General features: G+C 48.4%; 1 protein-coding gene across 7 annotated transcripts in view; it reads left to right on the forward strand.

The window, feature by feature from the left end:
* The window catches only part of FAT3 (FAT atypical cadherin 3), a 735,917-nt gene that overhangs the window by 442,240 nt on the left and 274,179 nt on the right, over positions 1-19,498 (forward strand). For all 7 annotated transcript variants that reach the window (XM_073662065.1, XM_073662062.1, XM_073662061.1 and 4 more), the window contains one exon: positions 17,683-17,744. In XM_073662065.1, coding sequence (XP_073518166.1) covers positions 17,683-17,744 — 62 coding nt within the window. The remainder of the gene's footprint in view (positions 1-17,682; positions 17,745-19,498) is intronic.

The following is a 19,498-nucleotide window of genomic DNA, read 5'->3' on the forward strand; positions in this document are numbered from 1 at the left end:
CTCTCCCGGATTCTCTATGAGAGACCCTCGGTCAGACTCCTCTGGTGATGGTTTCTCTCCCGGATTTTCTATGAGAGAGCCGCTATCACACTCCTCCGGTGGTGGCTTCTCTCCCAGATTCTCTATGAGAAAGCTGCTGTCAGACTCATCCAGTGGTGCCTTCTCTCCCAGATTCCCTATGAGAGAACCACTGTCAGACTCCTCCAGTGGCGGCTTCTCTCCCGGATTCTCTATGAGAGAGCTGCTGTCAGACTCCTCCGGTGGCAGTTTCTCTCCCGGATTCTCTATGAGAGAGCCTCAGTCAGAAACCTCCAGTGGTGCCTTCTTGCCCAGATGCCCTAAGAGAGAACCACTGTCAGACTCCTCCGGTGGCGGCTTCTCTCCCAGATTCTCTATGAGAGAACCACTGTCAGACTCCTCCGGCGGCGGTTTCTCTCTCTTAGATTCTCTATGAGAGAGCCACTGTCAGACTACTCCGGTGGCGGTTTCTCTCCCGGATTCTCTATGAGAGACCCTCGGTCAGACTCCTCTGGTGATGGTTTCTCTCCCGGATTTTCTATGAGAGAGCCGCTATCACACTCCTCCGGTGGTGGCTTCTCTCTCAGATTCTCTATGAGAAAGCTGCTGTCAGACTCATCCAGTGGTGCCTTCTCTCCCAGATTCCCTATGAGAGAACCACTGTCAGACTCCTCCAGTGGCGGCTTCTCTCCCGGATTCTCTATGAGAGAGCTGCTGTCAGACTCCTCCGGTGGCAGTTTCTCTCCCGGATTCTCTATGAGAGAGCCTCGGTCAGAAACCTCCAGTGGTGCCTTCTTGCCCAGATGCCCTAAGAGAGAACCACTGTCAGACTCCTCCGGTGGCGGCTTCTCTCCCAGATTCTCTATGAGAGAGCCGCTGTCAGACTCCTCCAGTGGTGCCTTCTTGCCCAGATGCCCTAAGAGAGAACCACTGTCAGACTCCTCCGGTGGCGGTTTCTCTCCCAGATTCTCTATGAGAGAGTCTCGGTCAGACTCCTGCTCCGGTGGTGGTTTCTCTCCCAGATTCTCTATGAGAGAGTCGCTGTCAAACTCCTCCGGTGGTGGTTTCTCTCCCAGATTCTCTATGAGAGAGTCGCTGTCAAACTCCTCCGGTGGTGGTTTCTCTCCCAGATTCTCTATGAGAGAGCCTTGGTCAGACTCCTCCGGTGGTGGCTTCTCTCCCAGATTCTCTATGAGAGAGTCGCTGTCAAACTCCTCCAGTGGCTACTACTCTCCTGGATTCTCTATGAGAGAACCACTGTCAGACTCCTCCGGTGGCGGCTTCTCTCCCAGATTCTTTATGAGAGAGCCGCTGTCAGACTCCTCCGGCGGCGGTTTCTCTCTCGAATTCTCTATGAGAGATCCGCTGTCAGACTCCTCCAATGGCAGCTTCTCTCTCAGATTCCCTCTGAGAGAGCCTCAGTCAGACTCCTCCGGTGGTGACTTCTCTCCCAGATTCTCTATGAGAGAGCCTCGGTCAGACTCCTCCTGTGGTGGTTTCTCTCCCGGATTCTCTATGAGAGAGCCGCTGTCAGACTCCTCCTGTGGCGGTTTCTCTCCCGGATTCTCTATGAGAGAGCCTCGTTCAGACTCTTCCGGTGGTGGTTTCTCTCCCGGATTCTTTATGAGAGAGCCGCTGTCAGACTCCTCCAGTGGTGCCTTCTTGCCCAGATGCCATAAGAGAGAACCACTGTCAGACTCCTCCGGTGGCGGTTTCTCTCCCAGATTCTCTATGAGAGAGCCTCGGTCAGATTCCTCCTTTGGTGGCTTCTCTCCCAGATTCTCTATGAGAGAGTCGCTGTCAAACTCCTCCGGTGGCGACTCCTCTCCCGGATTCTCTATGAGAGAACCACTGTCAGACTCCTCCAGTGGCGGCTTCTCTCCCAGATTCTCTATGAGAGAACCACTGTCAGACTCCTCCGGCGGCGGTTTCTCTCTCTTAGATTCTCTATGAGAGAGCCACTGTCAGACTACTCCGGTGGCGGTTTCTCTCCCGGATTCTCTATGAGAGACCCTCGGTCAGACTCCTCTGGTGATGGTTTCTCTCCCGGATTTTCTATGAGAGAGCCGCTATCACACTCCTCCGGTGGTGGCTTCTCTCCCAGATTCTCTATGAGAAAGCTGCTGTCAGACTCATCCAGTGGTGCCTTCTCTCCCAGATTCCCTATGAGAGAACCACTGTCAGACTCCTCCAGTGGCGGCTTCTCTCCCGGATTCTCTATGAGAGAGCTGCTGTCAGACTCCTCCGGTGGCAGTTTCTCTCCCGGATTCTCTATGAGAGAGCCTCGGTCAGAAACCTCCAGTGGTGCCTTCTTGCCCAGATGCCCTAAGAGAGAACCACTGTCAGACTCCTCCGGTGGCGGCTTCTCTCCCAGATTCTCTATGAGAGAACCACTGTCAGACTCCTCCGGCGGCGGTTTCTCTCTCTTAGATTCTCTATGAGAGAGCCACTGTCAGACTACTCCGGTGGCGGTTTCTCTCCCGGATTCTCTATGAGAGACCCTCGGTCAGACTCCTCTGGTGATGGTTTCTCTCCCGGATTTTCTATGAGAGAGCCGCTATCACACTCCTCCGGTGGTGGCTTCTCTCCCAGATTCTCTATGAGAAAGCTGCTGTCAGACTCATCCAGTGGTGCCTTCTCTCCCAGATTCCCTATGAGAGAACCACTGTCAGACTCCTCCGGTGGCAGTTTCTCTCCCGGATTCTCTATGAGAGAGCCTCGGTCAGAAACCTCCAGTGGTGCCTTCTTGCCCAGATGCCCTAAGAGAGAACCACTGTCAGACTCCTCCGGTGGCGGCTTCTCTCCCAGATTCTCTATGAGAGAGCCGCTGTCAGACTCCTCCAGTGGTGCCTTCTTGCCCAGATGCCCTAAGAGAGAACCACTGTCAGACTCCTCCGGTGGCGGTTTCTCTCCCAGATTCTCTATGAGAGAGCCTCGGTCAGACTCCTGCTCCGGTGGTGGTTTCTCTCCCAGATTCTCTATGAGAGAGTCGCTGTCAAACTCCTCCGGTGGTGGTTTCTCTCCCAGATTCTCTATGAGAGAGTCGCTGTCAAACTCCTCCGGTGGTGGTTTCTCTCCCAGATTCTCTATGAGAGAGCCTTGGTCAGACTCCTCCGGTGGTGGCTTCTCTCCCAGATTCTCTATGAGAGAGTCGCTGTCAAACTCCTCCAGTGGCTACTACTCTCCTGGATTCTCTATGAGAGAACCACTGTCAGACTCCTCCGGTGGCGGCTTCTCTCCCAGATTCTTTATGAGAGAGCCGCTGTCAGACTCCTCCGGCGGCGGTTTCTCTCTCGGATTCTCTATGAGAGATCCGCTGTCAGACTCCTCCAATGGCAGCTTCTCTCTCAGATTCCCTCTGAGAGAGCCTCAGTCAGACTCCTCCGGTGGTGACTTCTCTCCCAGATTCTCTATGAGAGAGCCTCGGTCAGACTCCTCCTGTGGTGGTTTCTCTCCCGGATTCTCTATGAGAGAGCCGCTGTCAGACTCCTCCTGTGGCGGTTTTTCTCCCAGATTCTCTATGAGAGAAACACTGTCAGACTCCTCCGGTGGCGGCTATTCTCCCAGATTCTCTATGAGAGAGCCACTGTCAGACTCCTCCGGCAGCGGTTTCTCTCTCGGATTCTCTATTAGAGAGCCACTGTCAGACTCCTCCAATGGCAGCTTCTCTCTCAGATTCCCTCTGAGAGAGCCTTGGTCAGACTCCTCCGGTGGCGGTTTCTCACCCAGATTTTCTATGTGAGAGCCACTGTCAGACTCCTCCGGTGGTGGCTTCTCTCCCAGATTCTCTATGAGAGAACCACTATCAGACTCCTCCAGTGGCGACTTCTCTCCCAGATTCTCTATGAGAGAAACACTGTCAGACTCCTACGGTGGTGGCTTTTCTCCCAGATTCTCTATGAGAGAGCCTCTGTCAGACTCCTCCGGCAGCGGTTTCTCTCTCGGATTCTCTATTAGAGAGCCACTGTCAGACTCCTCCAATGGCAGCTTCTCTCTCAGATTCCCTCTGAGAGAGCCTTGGTCAGACTCCTCCGGTGGTGGCTTCTCTCCCAGATTCTCTATGAGAGAGCCGCTGTCAGACTCTTCCGGTGGCGGTTTCTCTCCCGGATCCTCTATGAGAGAGCCTCGTTCAGACTCTTCCGGTGGTGGTTTCTCTCCCGGATTCTTTATGAGAGAGCCGCTGTCAGACTCCTCCAATGGTGCCTTCTTGCCCAGATGCCATAAGAGAGAACCACTGTCAGACTCCTCCGGTGGCGGCTTCTCTCCCAGATTCTCTATGAGAGAGCCACTGTCAGACTCCTCCGGTGGCGGTTTCTCTCTCAGATTCTCTATGAGAGAGCCACTGTCAGACTCCTCCGGTGGCGGTTTCTCTCCCGGATTCTCTATGAGAGACCCTCGGTCAGACTCCTCTGGTGATGGCTTCTCTCCCGGATTACCTATAAGAGAGCCGCTGTCAGGCTCCTCCGGTGGCGGCTTCTCTCTCAGATTCCCTATTAGAGAGCCGCTGTCAGACTCCTCCGCCGGAGGCTTCTCTCTCAGATTCCCTATGAGAGAGCCGCTGTCAGACTCCTCCGCCGGAGGCTTCTCACTCAGATTCCCTATGAGAGAGCCGCTGTCAGACTCCTCCGGTGGCGGCTCCTCTCCTGGATTCCCTATAAGAGAGCCGCTGTCAGACTCTTCGGTGGCGGCTTCTCTCTCGGATTCCCTATGAGAGAGCCACTGTCAGACTGCTCCGGTGGCGGCTTCTCTCCCGGATTCCCTATAAGAGAACCACTGTCAGACTCCTCCGGTGGCGGCTTCTCTCCCGGATTCCCTATAAGAGAACCACTGTCAGACTCCTCCGGTGGCGGCTTCTCTCTCAGATTCCCTATGAGAGAGCCGCTGTCAGGCTCCTCCGGTGGCGGCTTCTCTCCTGGATTCCCTATAAGAGAGCCGCTGTCGGACTCTTCCGGTGGCGGCTTCTCTCTCGGATTCCCTATGAGAGAGCCGCTGTCAGGCTCCTCCGGTGGCGGCTTCTCTCCTGGATTCCCTATAAGAGAGCCGCTGTCAGACTCCTCCGGTGGCGGCTTCTCTCTCGGATTCCCTATGAGAGAGCCACTGTCAGACTGCTCCGGTGGCGGCTTCTCTCCCGGATTCCCTATAAGAGAACCACTGTCAGACTCCTCCGGTGGCGGCTTCTCTCTCAGATTCCCTATGAGAGAGCCGCTGTCAGACTCCTCCGGTGGCGGCTTCTCTCCTGGATTCCCTATAAGAGAGCCGCTGTCAGACTCCTCCGGTGGCGGCTTCTCTCTCAGATTCCCTATGAGAGAGCCACTGTCAGACTCCTCCGGTGGTGGCTTCTCTCCCGGATTCCCTATAAGAGAGCCGCTGTCAGACTCCTCCGGTGGCGGCTTCTCTCCTGGATTCCCTATAAGAGAGCCGCTGTCAGACTCCTCCGGTGGCGGCTTCTCTCTCAGATTCCCTATGAGAGAGCCACTGTCAGACTCCTCCGGTGGCGGCTTCTCTCTCAGATTCCCTATGAGAGAACCACTGTCAGACTCCTCCGGTGGCGGCTTCTCTTTCAGATTCCCTATGAGAGAGCCGCTGTCAGACTGCTCCGGTGGCGGCTTCTCTCTCGGATTCCCTATGAGAGAGCCGCTGTCAGACTCCTCCGGTGGCGGCTTCTCTCTCAGATTCCCTATGAGAGAGCCGCTGTCAGACTGCTCCGGTGGCGGCTTCTCTCCCGGATTCCCTATAAGAGAACCACTGTCAGACTCCTCCGGTGGCGGCTTCTCTCTCAGATTCCCTATGAGAGAGCTGCTGTCAGGCTCCTCCGGTGGCGGCTTCTCTCTCAGATTCCCTATGAGAGAGCCGCTGTCAGACTGCTCCGGTGGCGGCTTCTCTCCCGGATTCCCTATAAGAGAGCCGCTGTCAGACTCCTCCGGTGGCGGCTTCTCTCTCAGATTCTCTATGAGAGAGCCGCTGTCAGGCTCCTCCGCTGGAGGCTTCACTTTACTTACTGGGCTGCTTTCTGCAGCTTTGATTAAAAATTCCTTTATCTATTAGAGAGCCACTGTCAGACTCCTCCAATGGCAGCTTCTCTCTCAGATTCCCTCTGAGAGAGCCTTGGTCAGACTCCTCCGGTGGTGGCTTCTCTCCCAGATTCTCTATGAGAGAGCCGCTGTCAGACTCTTCCGGTGGCGGTTTCTCTCCCGGATCCTCTATGAGAGAGCCTCGTTCAGACTCTTCCGGTGGTGGTTTCTCTCCCGGATTCTTTATGAGAGAGCCGCTGTCAGACTCCTCCAATGGTGCCTTCTTGCCCAGATGCCATAAGAGAGAACCACTGTCAGACTCCTCCGGTGGCGGCTTCTCTCCCAGATTCTCTATGAGAGAGCCACTGTCAGACTCCTCCGGTGGCGGTTTCTCTCTCAGATTCTCTATGAGAGAGCCACTGTCAGACTCCTCCGGTGGCGGTTTCTCTCCCGGATTCTCTATGAGAGACCCTCGGTCAGACTCCTCTGGTGATGGCTTCTCTCCCGGATTACCTATAAGAGAGCCGCTGTCAGGCTCCTCCGGTGGCGGCTTCTCTCTCAGATTCCCTATTAGAGAGCCGCTGTCAGACTCCTTCGCCGGAGGCTTCTCTCTCAGATTCCCTATGAGAGAGCCGCTGTCAGACTCCTCCGCCGGAGGCTTCTCACTCAGATTCCCTATGAGAGAGCCGCTGTCAGACTCCTCCGGTGGCGGCTCCTCTCCTGGATTCCCTATAAGAGAGCCGCTGTCAGACTCTTCGGTGGCGGCTTCTCTCTCGGATTCCCTATGAGAGAGCCACTGTCAGACTGCTCCGGTGGCGGCTTCTCTCCCGGATTCCCTATAAGAGAACCACTGTCAGACTCCTCCGGTGGCGGCTTCTCTCCCGGATTCCCTATAAGAGAACCACTGTCAGACTCCTCCGGTGGCGGCTTCTCTCTCAGATTCCCTATGAGAGAGCCGCTGTCAGGCTCCTCCGGTGGCGGCTTCTCTCCTGGATTCCCTATAAGAGAGCCGCTGTCGGACTCTTCCGGTGGCGGCTTCTCTCTCGGATTCCCTATGAGAGAGCCGCTGTCAGGCTCCTCCGGTGGCGGCTTCTCTCCTGGATTCCCTATAAGAGAGCCGCTGTCAGACTCCTCCGGTGGCGGCTTCTCTCTCGGATTCCCTATGAGAGAGCCACTGTCAGACTGCTCCGGTGGCGGCTTCTCTCCCGGATTCCCTATAAGAGAACCACTGTCAGACTCCTCCGGTGGCGGCTTCTCTCTCAGATTCCCTATGAGAGAGCTGCTGTCAGACTCCTCCGGTGGCGGCTTCTCTCCTGGATTCCCTATAAGAGAGCCGCTGTCAGACTCCTCCGGTGGCGGCTTCTCTCTCAGATTCCCTATGAGAGAGCCACTGTCAGACTCCTCCGGTGGTGGCTTCTCTCCCGGATTCCCTATAAGAGAGCCGCTGTCAGACTCCTCCGGTGGCGGCTTCTCTCCTGGATTCCCTATAAGAGAGCCGCTGTCAGACTCCTCCGGTGGCGGCTTCTCTCTCAGATTCCCTATGAGAGAGCCACTGTCAGACTCCTCCGGTGGCGGCTTCTCTCTCAGATTCCCTATGAGAGAACCACTGTCAGACTCCTCCGGTGGCGGCTTCTCTTTCAGATTCCCTATGAGAGAGCCGCTGTCAGACTGCTCCGGTGGCGGCTTCTCTCTCGGATTCCCTATGAGAGAGCCGCTGTCAGACTCCTCCGGTGGCGGCTTCTCTCTCAGATTCCCTATGAGAGAGCCGCTGTCAGACTGCTCCGGTGGCGGCTTCTCTCCCGGATTCCCTATAAGAGAACCACTGTCAGACTCCTCCGGTGGCGGCTTCTCTCTCAGATTCCCTATGAGAGAGCTGCTGTCAGGCTCCTCCGGTGGCGGCTTCTCTCTCAGATTCCCTATGAGAGAGCCGCTGTCAGACTGCTCCGGTGGCGGCTTCTCTCCCGGATTCCCTATAAGAGAGCCGCTGTCAGACTCCTCCGGTGGCGGCTTCTCTCTCAGATTCTCTATGAGAGAGCCGCTGTCAGGCTCCTCCGCTGGAGGCTTCACTTTACTTACTGGGCTGCTTTCTGCAGCTTTGATTAAAAATTCCTTTATCTGCTGTAGATCTGTCAGTTCTCTGAATGCTGAGCTCTGTATAACCCCGCCCACACCTCTAATTGGCTGCTTTCTGTGTACACTGTGCATAGGCAGAAGGCAGCCAATCAGTGGTGGGGGCGTTGTTGTTACTTGTCCTCTAGTGATAATTTCCTGCTGATAAAATAGCGATTTGATCAAAACTTCACCAAGCAGCCCAGTAAGTGACACATCACTGGAATCAGGATCTCTGTCTCTACATCATGCTGCTCAGAAGATGGGTGTGATGCTGTCTGGCCAATTGTTTCCAAATTTATGATAATCTTTTAATTTCATGTTACAGCTCATATCTGAAGGCATAAAGTAGCGGGAAATAGGAGTCCGTAAGATTTATATTGTTACGGTTACGGCAGTGGTTAGTTGTTGTGCCATATTTGCATAAAATACAGTGATTACCTCTTCTATAACTGGCCTCAAAACTGTTTTCGCTGAACGTTCCCATGTCCTGACAGCTTGTTAATAAAGCTGCAATAGATGAGAGGAGCGTCTGCCAGGAGTCATTACGGTTCGCAAGTGTGAGTGTGATGACAGGGCTGAAAAAGCCGTCCTGTCCGCCTGACAGAAGAATGTCTCCGCTATCCGCGTCCTACACACACGAGCTCGGAAGAGCAAGGGAAGGCCGAGGTGATGAGTAATCATGAAATTAGAAGGATAGACCGAGGTCCCATTGAAACATTCGTGCTTCACGGTCCGAGGATGACCATGATTTCCAGACCAGTCGCGGATCTACTGACCCCAACTCAACAGCCTCATAAAAGTCCATCTTAATGAGTCCAATTTTTGTGTACGCACAACACTCATAACTGATAGTCTATGTGGACGTTCGCATTTCCGGAATTTTTTGCCGAATATCATGGAGACATGTCCAATTTTGATCCAAGGATCAAAATCAGCAACGCAAGTCAACTGGACCCTGAAAAAAAAACGAACCGCACTCGGATGACGATTTTCACAGACTGTCAGAAAGGAGGAGATGGAGAATTTTTTTTTTTTTAATTCCTCCACGTACGACAAAATTGGATGAGACTCGGACCAAACTGATCAGAATCCGAATAAATCGGTCTGTTTTTCTCATACGTAGAAAAAATGGACGTCTGAATGAGGTCTAAGGATGGAATAAACCTTCAATGCCATAGATTAACAAAGCATTGGAAAGCAAGGTGGTAAACGTGCGGAGGAAAAAGGAAGATTGCAAACTATGTCGTATGCAAGAGGGAAAATTAGGGAAAAATATTATGTTGCAAGTGCAGATTCCCTTTAAACTGGATTCAGACTGACATATTCCATAGTATGTATATGATCAACAATATCCAGACTGACGCCGGGTCTCCCGTACCAAACTAGCAGCCTCATACATGACGCGCCCCCTGGGCCGTGGGGTACTCGGCAGCCGGGCCTCTGGTTGCTGGGGGATATCACAGTAGCTGGCCCAGTCCGTGACCCAGGGCGGTCAGTAAAAGGGGAATATTTATAGGGGCTTTTAAGTGTTCGCGACGCCACCTGTGGAATGCGGCTAAGGGGATGCCGCCGCTGCGGAGCAGTCCTCTGGAGCTGGTGTTACGACAGCAGGGATGGTGTGGCTCTCCACAGGTAGAGCTAGCTCCAGGGCAGCGTGGGGTGTAATGGATGGTGGTGCAGGGGAGAGATGGCAGGACGGTCCTGAAGGAAAGACGGACACTCACACGGGGGTAAGCTTCGGTACATTTACTGGTGATGTTGCAGGCATGGTCCAGGGTACTCCAGGCGAAGGGCGCACTTTTGGACTCTCCCCAGTGAACGGGTATAGGGCCTCCTGATCCGTTGCTTTATTCTCTAAGCTTCTGACCTGCCTGGAGCTAGGCCTACCTTGGTTACTGTCTCTCTCTCTCTCCCTTGCACCTGCTGACCTGGTGGTAGGGCCTTCTTTTGGAGATCACTCTCCCTGGACGCTGGGGCCTCCGTAACTCCTAGCCCTGATACTGTAGTCAGCGTTTGGTGAACCTGGGACCTGTAGTCCTCCAGGGGTTCCGGTGGTTCCTACTGGGTGTAAAGGGTCTCTGTAGATGCGGACCCGGTGTCCGGTATATATATTGGGGTGAGCCTGGTATGCTCCTCTGCCCCCTCACTACTTCTTCCTTCTCCTCTCGCCTTCGGCCCACTCAAGGCCCTCACTAGGCCTTCACACGTGCTGTAGGCCTTGGCTCGCCTAAGCACTGCAGCCAGCTTGCTGCCTCTTCGCTGCTCTCTGAGCGTCAGCACGCTCTCAGCTCAACTCTGAGCTCTGTCACTCTCTGTCTGAGAGGCTAATTCCAACTAAACTGAAACCTAACTGAGGTGTGTGAATGTGTGAGGGCCTCTTGTGGAGAAGTCCATCCATGCACCCTTCTGGGTTCTGTGGCACCAATGCACAGCAGGGCGCCACATACACACATATGAGATTGTTTGTTCGGATTGGAAGACCCAACTTAAGTTTGTGCATTGACGTCCCATTTAAGGGCCATGAAATCTGAACCTGGCCTAAAGCAGGGATTTCCACACAGAAAATCTGCAGCATTTTACACTACCAGCAAAGTGAATGACTTTTAAAGGGAATATGTCAGCAGGTTTTTGATATGTAATCCGAGAGCAGCATGATGCAAAGGCTGAGACCTTGAGTCCAGCGATGTGTCACTAACTGGACTGTGTTTTACTGTTTCAATTTTGTCAGCAGAAGATTTTCACTACAGGACTAGTTGTCTAGTGCCTCCTAGTCCAACCATGCCTCCATCACTGATTGGCAGCTTTCTGTCATTGAACAATATACAGGGCTCACCATTCCAAGCTTTGCTAGATCTGCAGCAGAGAAAACTGTGATTGTATCAAAATGACAGCATGCAGACTAGCATGTGACCCATCGCTGGAATAAGGGTCTTTGCCCCTACATCATGCTGCTGTCAGATGACATAGCAATAATAATAAAAAAAAAGGGTTCCCTTTTAACTTTCTTTTATTTTGTTTTTTGGTGAGAAACCGAAGCATGTTTATTTCAGTTGCAGAAATTCAACTGTTTGCAGAGTACACACCTTGCAAATTTGGTGCAGATTTTAGACATGGATTTATAAACTGAAAAACGTATCATTTCTGCAACAAAAATCTACACATGTTTCTCTTTTCATTCATGCACTTTTTTTGCATTATTTATTGTTAAAACTGCTGTCAATGACAAAAAAAAATTGGTAAAACATTGATAAAACATTGGTAAAATTAGTAAAACATTGACAGTGACACCATTAAAGTGAATGGGTAAAAACTGCTTCAAAAGCATAGGTTCACATGTTACTTATTGGGTGTGGATTTTTACCCAGCGTATCTCCAGCTTTTCTGTAGCAGCGTATCTCCAGCTTTTCTGTAGCAGCGTATCTCCAGCTTTCCTGTAGCAGAATCCTGTGTGTTACATGTGGATTTTGCTGCTGATTTACAGAGGGTGAAATCCTCTCTGATTCTGCTTTAAGAACTGCATAGCTCCCAACCATCCTGTATTCTGCGGGACTGTCCCATCATGGCTCAGCTGTTATCCCGGGTACTATTTACACTCACCTGTCCAATGTCGCTCCGTAGGTCCTCCTCCCCAGGGGGCAGGCTGCTCACTGGTCAGTGAATAAATGAAGTTATATTACACTCACCTCTTTCTTCTCCTGTGATTGCTTATGCCCAGACTCAAACTGGAAACTCAGTGTGCAGAGGCTGTAGCTCTAACCACTGAGCTACAGCTCTCAATGGTGAACATAGGAGGATTTCGTTAACTTGACTTTACAATGCAGGCAATGCATTGTAGAATCAAGAAGCACAGAGCGTACAGAAGCAGAGTATACATATCCATAGAAATACATTCCTATGTATTTTTATGGTGCCTGTATACTGAGCTGAAGAAAATGATTTTTTTTGATTCTATAAATAAAAGTAGTAAATTTGTGAACAATTACAAAAATCTATTTTTTTTCTGTGAGTACCTTATACTGCTGAGCCACCAGCTCTAGTAAAATTATAGCTGGAGTTCTGTCTACTTGACCTGTACTGCAGGATCTGACTATAGGCTTATTGTACTGATCTATATACACTGCAGTGTACTATATGTGTAATTTTATTTTACAGGGAGAATACGAGATTTTTCAGCCTATAAGATTGCTATAAAATAATAAAGAAAAACATTTGATAATGAAAAAAAATATAGTCATTTTTAATGCGTTTTGTGAAAAATAATGAACGTCACAAATCAGCAAATAACATGGACATATTTGGTGTCCCTGTAATCGTAGCGACCCGCAGAACACAGCGATCAGATTATTTATTGGGATTGGTAAATGGCGGGAAAAAAAAAATGGCGTGATTGATATTTTTTCTTTATTAAACCCAGAAAAAATGTAATAAAACTGTAATGCTGAGGCCGTGCTCACACGTAGTGTAAATGCTGAGGCTGCATTTGTCGCTGCTGTTAGACAGCTCTGACACATGCAGGATGACGTGACACATGCAGCCGCGGCGGCATTAACATGCATGCCGAGTGTGCTTGCCGAAAGGGTTAACAATATACGCTCGCTCATCACTACTGCGGAGTTCAGCAGCGTCTTCAGAGCCTAAAACATATACAGATACTTCATTAAGTGCAAAAATCAAAGCTTTTCTGTACTATAAAAAGCACCTTACATCTGCACCAGGAACGCATCAAATAAGGGGGAAGAGATTGTTATTGTGGAGTTTGGTGCGGACATCTGCAGAAAACAAAGAGCGCAGTAGTTCTGCAACGTGTGAACACGGCCTTACAGACACAAAAAAGCCGGATGTCGTATAGTGAAGCTAAATAATGGTGAGAACGTTCTGGCGGCTCCGACTGTGAAGGAAGGAACAAAAAATAATCTACAGGTCCCAAGTAAAGATGAGCAGGACACACAGGTGACGTCGCGCTGTCCCGAAAGATAAGAGATTCACAGCCTCCTATCCAGTCGTCTGGTACCACTGACCTGGACGCTGGACTGGAGACCCGGGAATCCATCCAATCATCTCTAGTCCCAACTGTCCCGAATACAGCGGACAGTCCTGGATTTGGGTCTGCGCCCTGCAGTCTCAGGCGTCTGCTGAATGTCCCTCATTACCAGCGCTCCTCTGACATCTCCTCCTGCCAGGGAAGAAATATAATGGTAAATGGGGGTGGATTGGGGTGCGGCCAAAATTTGCCATAATTTGTCCCTCTTTCTATTCTTCAAAAGTTGGGAGGTATGGAACTGACATACTTCGGATTTAAAAAAAAAATAATGCTGCAACACAATCTAATTTCCCCAGGGATTTTGCATCCCCCCAAAAAATAAGTAGCATGTGGACGCCAGTCAGTTAAAACTCACCACTTTGCCGGTACTGTAAAATACTGTGGATTATACCCATAAAATCTGCACCAAATGCATACCATGTGAACCTGGCCTAGTAATACCCTCTCGCTTGTTTTTGTCCTGTACTCTATCCCTACCCAGAAAAGTTGCAATCTTTTATGGAGAGTAAGGATTTACTTAATTTGGATAGAGCAGAGCTGTGAATTACCCGCGTCTTGCTTCTGGACAGAGGATTATTCAACGAGGCATCTGAATTGCCCGGCGTTCCCTTTTGCAAAAAATGTTTAATCTCAGATGATGATGTAATGGGCAACAGGTGGCTCGGCCCCCCGTTCCGTCTCTGCCTTTGTTTGGGTTTTTTTGTGTGCTGAATGTAAGGGGTGCCGCTGGTCTCACGGCTACAATGAGCGGCTCCTCGAGGTCCTCTTTAAGTTTTTCAAAGTCTACATGTAGCACATGCAGAGTTCTCTTTTGCAGTGTTAAATAAAGTGCGTCCCCTCTTGCAATGATCAATGTTTAGCTTGGAAAAATGAAATACAAAAATTTTGTGCCTGCATTGGTGTTCAGTATCAATTTTTGGCACACGCAGCAGCTCCATCTGGAATTTTCTGTAGTGCAGATCTTCGCTCGCAAATGAAGTTTAGAAGCGGAAAATATGTGTTTTAATTAAAAGGCAGACTCTGGGTGCAGCGCAAAATTAAAGTGGCCTTTCGCTGTGACACACGGTATTAGTATCTGCAGTCAAAATCTGGCGGTCACATACAAGCCAGGTTTGGTAATGGGGTTTATCACCACTGTCATTGCAATCATTTGCACACATATAGCAGTCTAATGTTAGATGGGGGCCTTTTTTTTTTGTTCTTGAAGAATAGATTCTGCCACCATATGCCAGTACAATGGATTTGTTTCATTCCACCAGGCGACTTTTATCTGAAAGGTAATGAGTCTCATTATCTGTAAAAATATGAAAAAAAAATATTGCTTACCTTACCTATATTATCATACATATTTAAGGAAAGGGCTAAATAGCAACTTTGGTTGTCCAACAAGATGATCGCAATGTCACAATACGACTTCACATCCAATTATGGTAAACGAAGTTGTGACCTTAACATGAAAGACGCAAAAAGGCAAGCCTATAAAAGTTTTGGGTACAAGTCACATGCAACCTGGCCATTCTACACGACATTGCAAACGTTCTAGAATGTTAATAGGACTCTGTAAGAAGCTCTGCTGCTGTGACCTGAAGATAGTAGCGTGGAATAGATTATCTCTAGTTGACAACAGTTGCTCAAAATTCAGAAAGGCAGGATGGACACAGCAGTGTGAGCAGTGTCTTCTTACCTCAGTATCCCTGGTATCTCCAGTATTCGATCAGATAGACATGGTGGACAACAGTGTGAGCAGCCTCTTCTTACCTCGGCACCCCTGCTATCTCCACTATTAGATCAGATAGACAGGGTGGACAGCAGTGTGAGCAGCCTCTTCTTTCCTCCACTCCCCTGGTATCTCCAGTATTAGATCAGATAGTCAGACTGGACCTCAGTGTGAGCAGCCGCTTCTTACCTGAGCACCCCCAGGATCTCCAATATTAGATCAGATAGACAGGGTGGACAGCAGTGTGAGCAGCCCCTTCTTACCTCAGCACCCCCAGGATCTCCAATATTAGATCAGATAGACAGGGTGGACAGCAGTGTGAGCTGTCTCTTCTTATCTCAGCACCCCTGCTATCACCGATATTAGATCAGATAGGGTGGACAGCAGTGTGAGCAGCCTCTTCTTACCTCCACACCCCAAGTGTCTCCAGTATTAGATTAGATAGACATGATGGACAGCAATGTGAGCAGCCTCTTGCCTCAGCACCCCTGGTATCTCTACTATAAGATCAGATAGACAGGGTGGACAGCAGTATGACTAGCCTCTTCTTACCTCAGAACCTCTGGTATCTCCAGTATTAGGTCAGATATACATGGTGGACAGCAGTGTGAGCAGCCTCTTCATAGCTCAGCACCTCTATAACAATCCATTGCTTTTAGCCTGTGTGGGTTTTTCGACTCTATAAATATCAGGTTACTGTTTGTTACTGGAGAAGTATGTTCCATCACATATAATATAGGATACCATAGGGCAAATTTCACAGACTAAATCATAGGAGCAAAAGATGTAGTCATAGGGAGATAGGCGCAATAAGACTTAAACTGCTAATATCTCAGCAGAGAAATAAGATATCTTTATATTTTTATGTAGATCTTCGAGTACTTCTCCAGTATTGCCACGTGTGATTCTCCGTTTGGATTCAATTTGTTCTTTCCTACCACGTTTAGCCACAGAGAGAGTCCGAGTATGTGAATTATTAAGATTAAGTTGATGCAGCCGGTACATTAACTCCTGACATTTATGTTTTTCGTTTATTACAAGGATATTGCTTGGACAGTTTGCCCCCTAGTTACTCCGAGCATTTCAGAATAGATCATTGTCTGTGAAGCCGGATACTTTGTACAGTTTACCTTATTTTTGCTTTTACATTAAACTAATAATAGATACTTGTGTAAATGTATTTTATTATTTTACTCGCTCTTATAGCGCAATCATATTCCGCAGCACTTCGTTGACATCATCACCACTGTCCCCATTGGGTCAAAGAAACTAAATTCCCTATCCGTATGTCTTTGGAGTATGGGAGGAAACCAGAATATAAATCTAGATCTATCAAAATGCCAAGTTGGTAAAATTCAAAGGGATGGCCACTTTTACTCTGGCCAGGCAGAGATAAGTACCCAGTAGGGCTTCCATCTATCTTGGCATTGACTTATATTTTGAGCAGCAGGTGGGTCGCCATAAGTTTCAAACTAGGGTAAGAGGGAATTATTTTGATGAACTTCCAGCCATCTGTCCCTCTGTGCCTCTAGACTACATTTCTCAGGAGGTTGAACCATATCTTTCACAGCTCACACACTCAGTCTCTGCTCACTCTACCTGAAAAGCACCATCTTGAGACTTTTACACAGTCTCAAGATGGATAAATCTTTGCCACCCCTTCCTAACATTCCTTCCACTTACCTAGCATGTGCTACCTTGACACTCTTCTGCAATCAGTAATGTGTCCATGTACTAATAGTGGCTCCACACAGGCTCAGTGTACTGTAGGAAAGCCATCAGTCAGATAATGTTTTCATTTATTATAAAGTTCTCTAACACCATCCTCTCGGACCACAGTCACTAGTTGATAAGATTACTTGTTATCTGTGTGGCCTGCACGTCTTTCTGCTCTCCCTCCCTGTGAACATCTCCAGCAATTATAAACTTACTGAGGATCACAAGCCACGGTAATTGGCAACTGTCACTGAAAGGGCTTTGATGGATGGAGTTAGACATAGTAGCATGACCCAGCGATCACTTGATCATGTCTGCTGTCTCCAGTGCAACCACGCCATTTAGTGCCATTACGGAGGCAGAAATCATAAAATGACCGAAACTTGACCCAGCGATCACTTGATCATCTCCTCTGTCTCCAGTGCAACCACACCATTTAGAGAAATTTCAGAGGCAGAAGTCATAAAATGGCAGAAACTTGACCCAGCGATCACTTGATCATCTCTGCTGTCTCCAGTGCAACCACGCCATTTAGAGCCATTTCAGAGGTAGAAACCATAAAATGACCGAAACTTGACCCAGCGATCACTTGATCATCTCCTCTGGCTCCAGTGCAACCACACCACTTAGAGAAATTTCAGAGGCAGAAGTCATAAAATGCCAGTAACTTGACCCAGCGATCACTTGATCATCTCTGCTGTCTCCAGTGCAACCACGCCATATAGAGCCATTTCAGAGGCAGAAGTCATAAAATGCCAGAAACTTGACTCAGCGATCACTTGATCATCTCTGCTGTCTCCAGTGCAACCACATCATTTAAAGCCGTTTCAGAGGCAGAAACCATAAAATACCAGAAATTTGACCCATCAATCACTTGATCATCATCTCTTCTGTCGTAAAAGAAAGGGATTAAATGGTACCGCTTTTGGCTCCAGTCTGAATGATGGCCATTAGGCTTTGGATGAATTTAAGGGTCTTAGAGCCATAAATGACTTAGCAAACTTTCCAACCCTTATGTGGAAGATTATGAAAGAAACTGAAACAATGTCTCCTTTGCTTTCTTTTAGGTCTCATTACCACGACATCAAGAAAGTTGGATCGCGAACAACAAGCGGAGCATTTTCTTGAGGTAACGCAATGGCTGAATGATAGCGAGAGTTTATGCTAAGTTTTGCTATTTGTGCTGTAGTCAATGCCAGGTAATAAAATGTCTTCTCATTGTGAAGCATCTTAGCATTAATAAATAATTTCAGGGTAATATAAGACGGCAGCGTTAATTGTTTTTCTTTTGTCAGTCCGACTACATAAAAGGGATTTGCTACCGCTCCTACTAATAATCCGGTCTGGATGTTATTGATGTTCTTGGGACTCTTTCAGATCTACAGGATAGATCTGGAGGGGCTAATTTTGATTTTAATGGCTCCATTTGGTATTTGCAAGGTCATAGTGCCCAGCAATGAACTTTTATTAGCCTCTCCTTAAGATTTACTATATAGTGTCCAAATAATATGATTATATAGTTCTCAAAAAAAGTTGTCTACATCTCACTTTTTATAAGACTGCTTCCCATAGCGTCGGACTAATACTGTATATACAGTTGTGCTCAAAAGTTTGCATACCCCGGCAGAATTTTTCCTTTCTTGTTTCAGAGAATATGAATGATAGCAAAAAAACTTTTTCTCCACTCATGGTTATTGGTTGGGTGAAGCCATTTTTTGTCAAACTACTGTGTTTTCTCTTTTTAAATCTTAATGACAACCAAAAACTTCCAAATGACCCTAATCAAAAGTTTACATACCCTGGTGATTTTGGCCTGATAACATGCACAGAATTTGACACAAATGTGTTTGAATGGCTACTAAAGGTAACATCCTCACCTGTGACCTGTTTGCTTGTAATCAGTGTGTGTGCACAAAAGCTGAGTGAGTTTCTGGGATCCAGACAAACTCTTCCATCTTTCATCCAGCCACTGACGTTTCTGGATTGTGAGTCATGGGGAAAGCAAAAGAATTGTCAACGGATCTACGAGAAAAGGTAGTTGAACTGTATAACACAGGAAAGGGATACAAAAAAATATCCAAGTAATTGATAAAGCAGCGTTCAAACTGTGATTAACAAATGGAAAAGGGGGCTCTGTACCAAACCACGGTCAGGTAGACGAATAAAAATTTCGGCCACAACTGCCAGGAAAATTGTTCGGGATGCTAAGAAAACCCTCAAATAACATCAGCTGAAATTCAGGACACAGTTCCCACCATAGTTTAATGGTTCAACGTCACAGACTTGTGAAGTAGGATGCCGAGGACCATGTGTGGTGGCCCATTGTGCTATCTTTCCAGGCCATTGATCCACATGATGTTATGTCATATATCATTGTTTCCTGCTTCCAGTGAGTTGAAGAGGGCTATAATGGTAGGAAAGTCTGAGAATATTCTTTTCACGCCCTCCCTCGTTATAATTTTGTGCATTTGATGTGTTTCTTGTCACATTAAAATATCTATGCCCATGATCACCAGCAAGAAGACAGTGGTATGTTGGTATTTTCTCACCGAGATGTAGAAAAACTGCAAAAATCTCTTGTTCTGTTTTTTTAACCCAAACTGAAAGAAGAGCCTATGGCATTGGTGACTCCAGCTCCGTCCATTAGCCTTATTGTTAGGCCACATTCAAACGTTCAGTATTTTATATCAGTATTTGTAAGCCAAAAGCAATAGTGGGTGATAAATACAGAAGTGGTGACGTGTTTCTATCATACTTTTCCTCTGATTGTTCCATTCCTGGTTTTGGCTTACAAATACTGATGTAAAATACTGATCAAATACATGAATGGTGAGAACATGGCCTTAGATGGAGTCTGTCACCACAAAATGACACAATCGCTCA

This window comes from Phyllobates terribilis, unplaced genomic scaffold (assembly GCF_046119375.1).
Source record: "Phyllobates terribilis strain yellow unplaced genomic scaffold, ASM4611937v1 Scaffold_2__4_contigs__length_985480577, whole genome shotgun sequence".
In the NCBI taxonomy this organism is placed as follows: Eukaryota; Metazoa; Chordata; class Amphibia; order Anura; family Dendrobatidae; genus Phyllobates; species Phyllobates terribilis.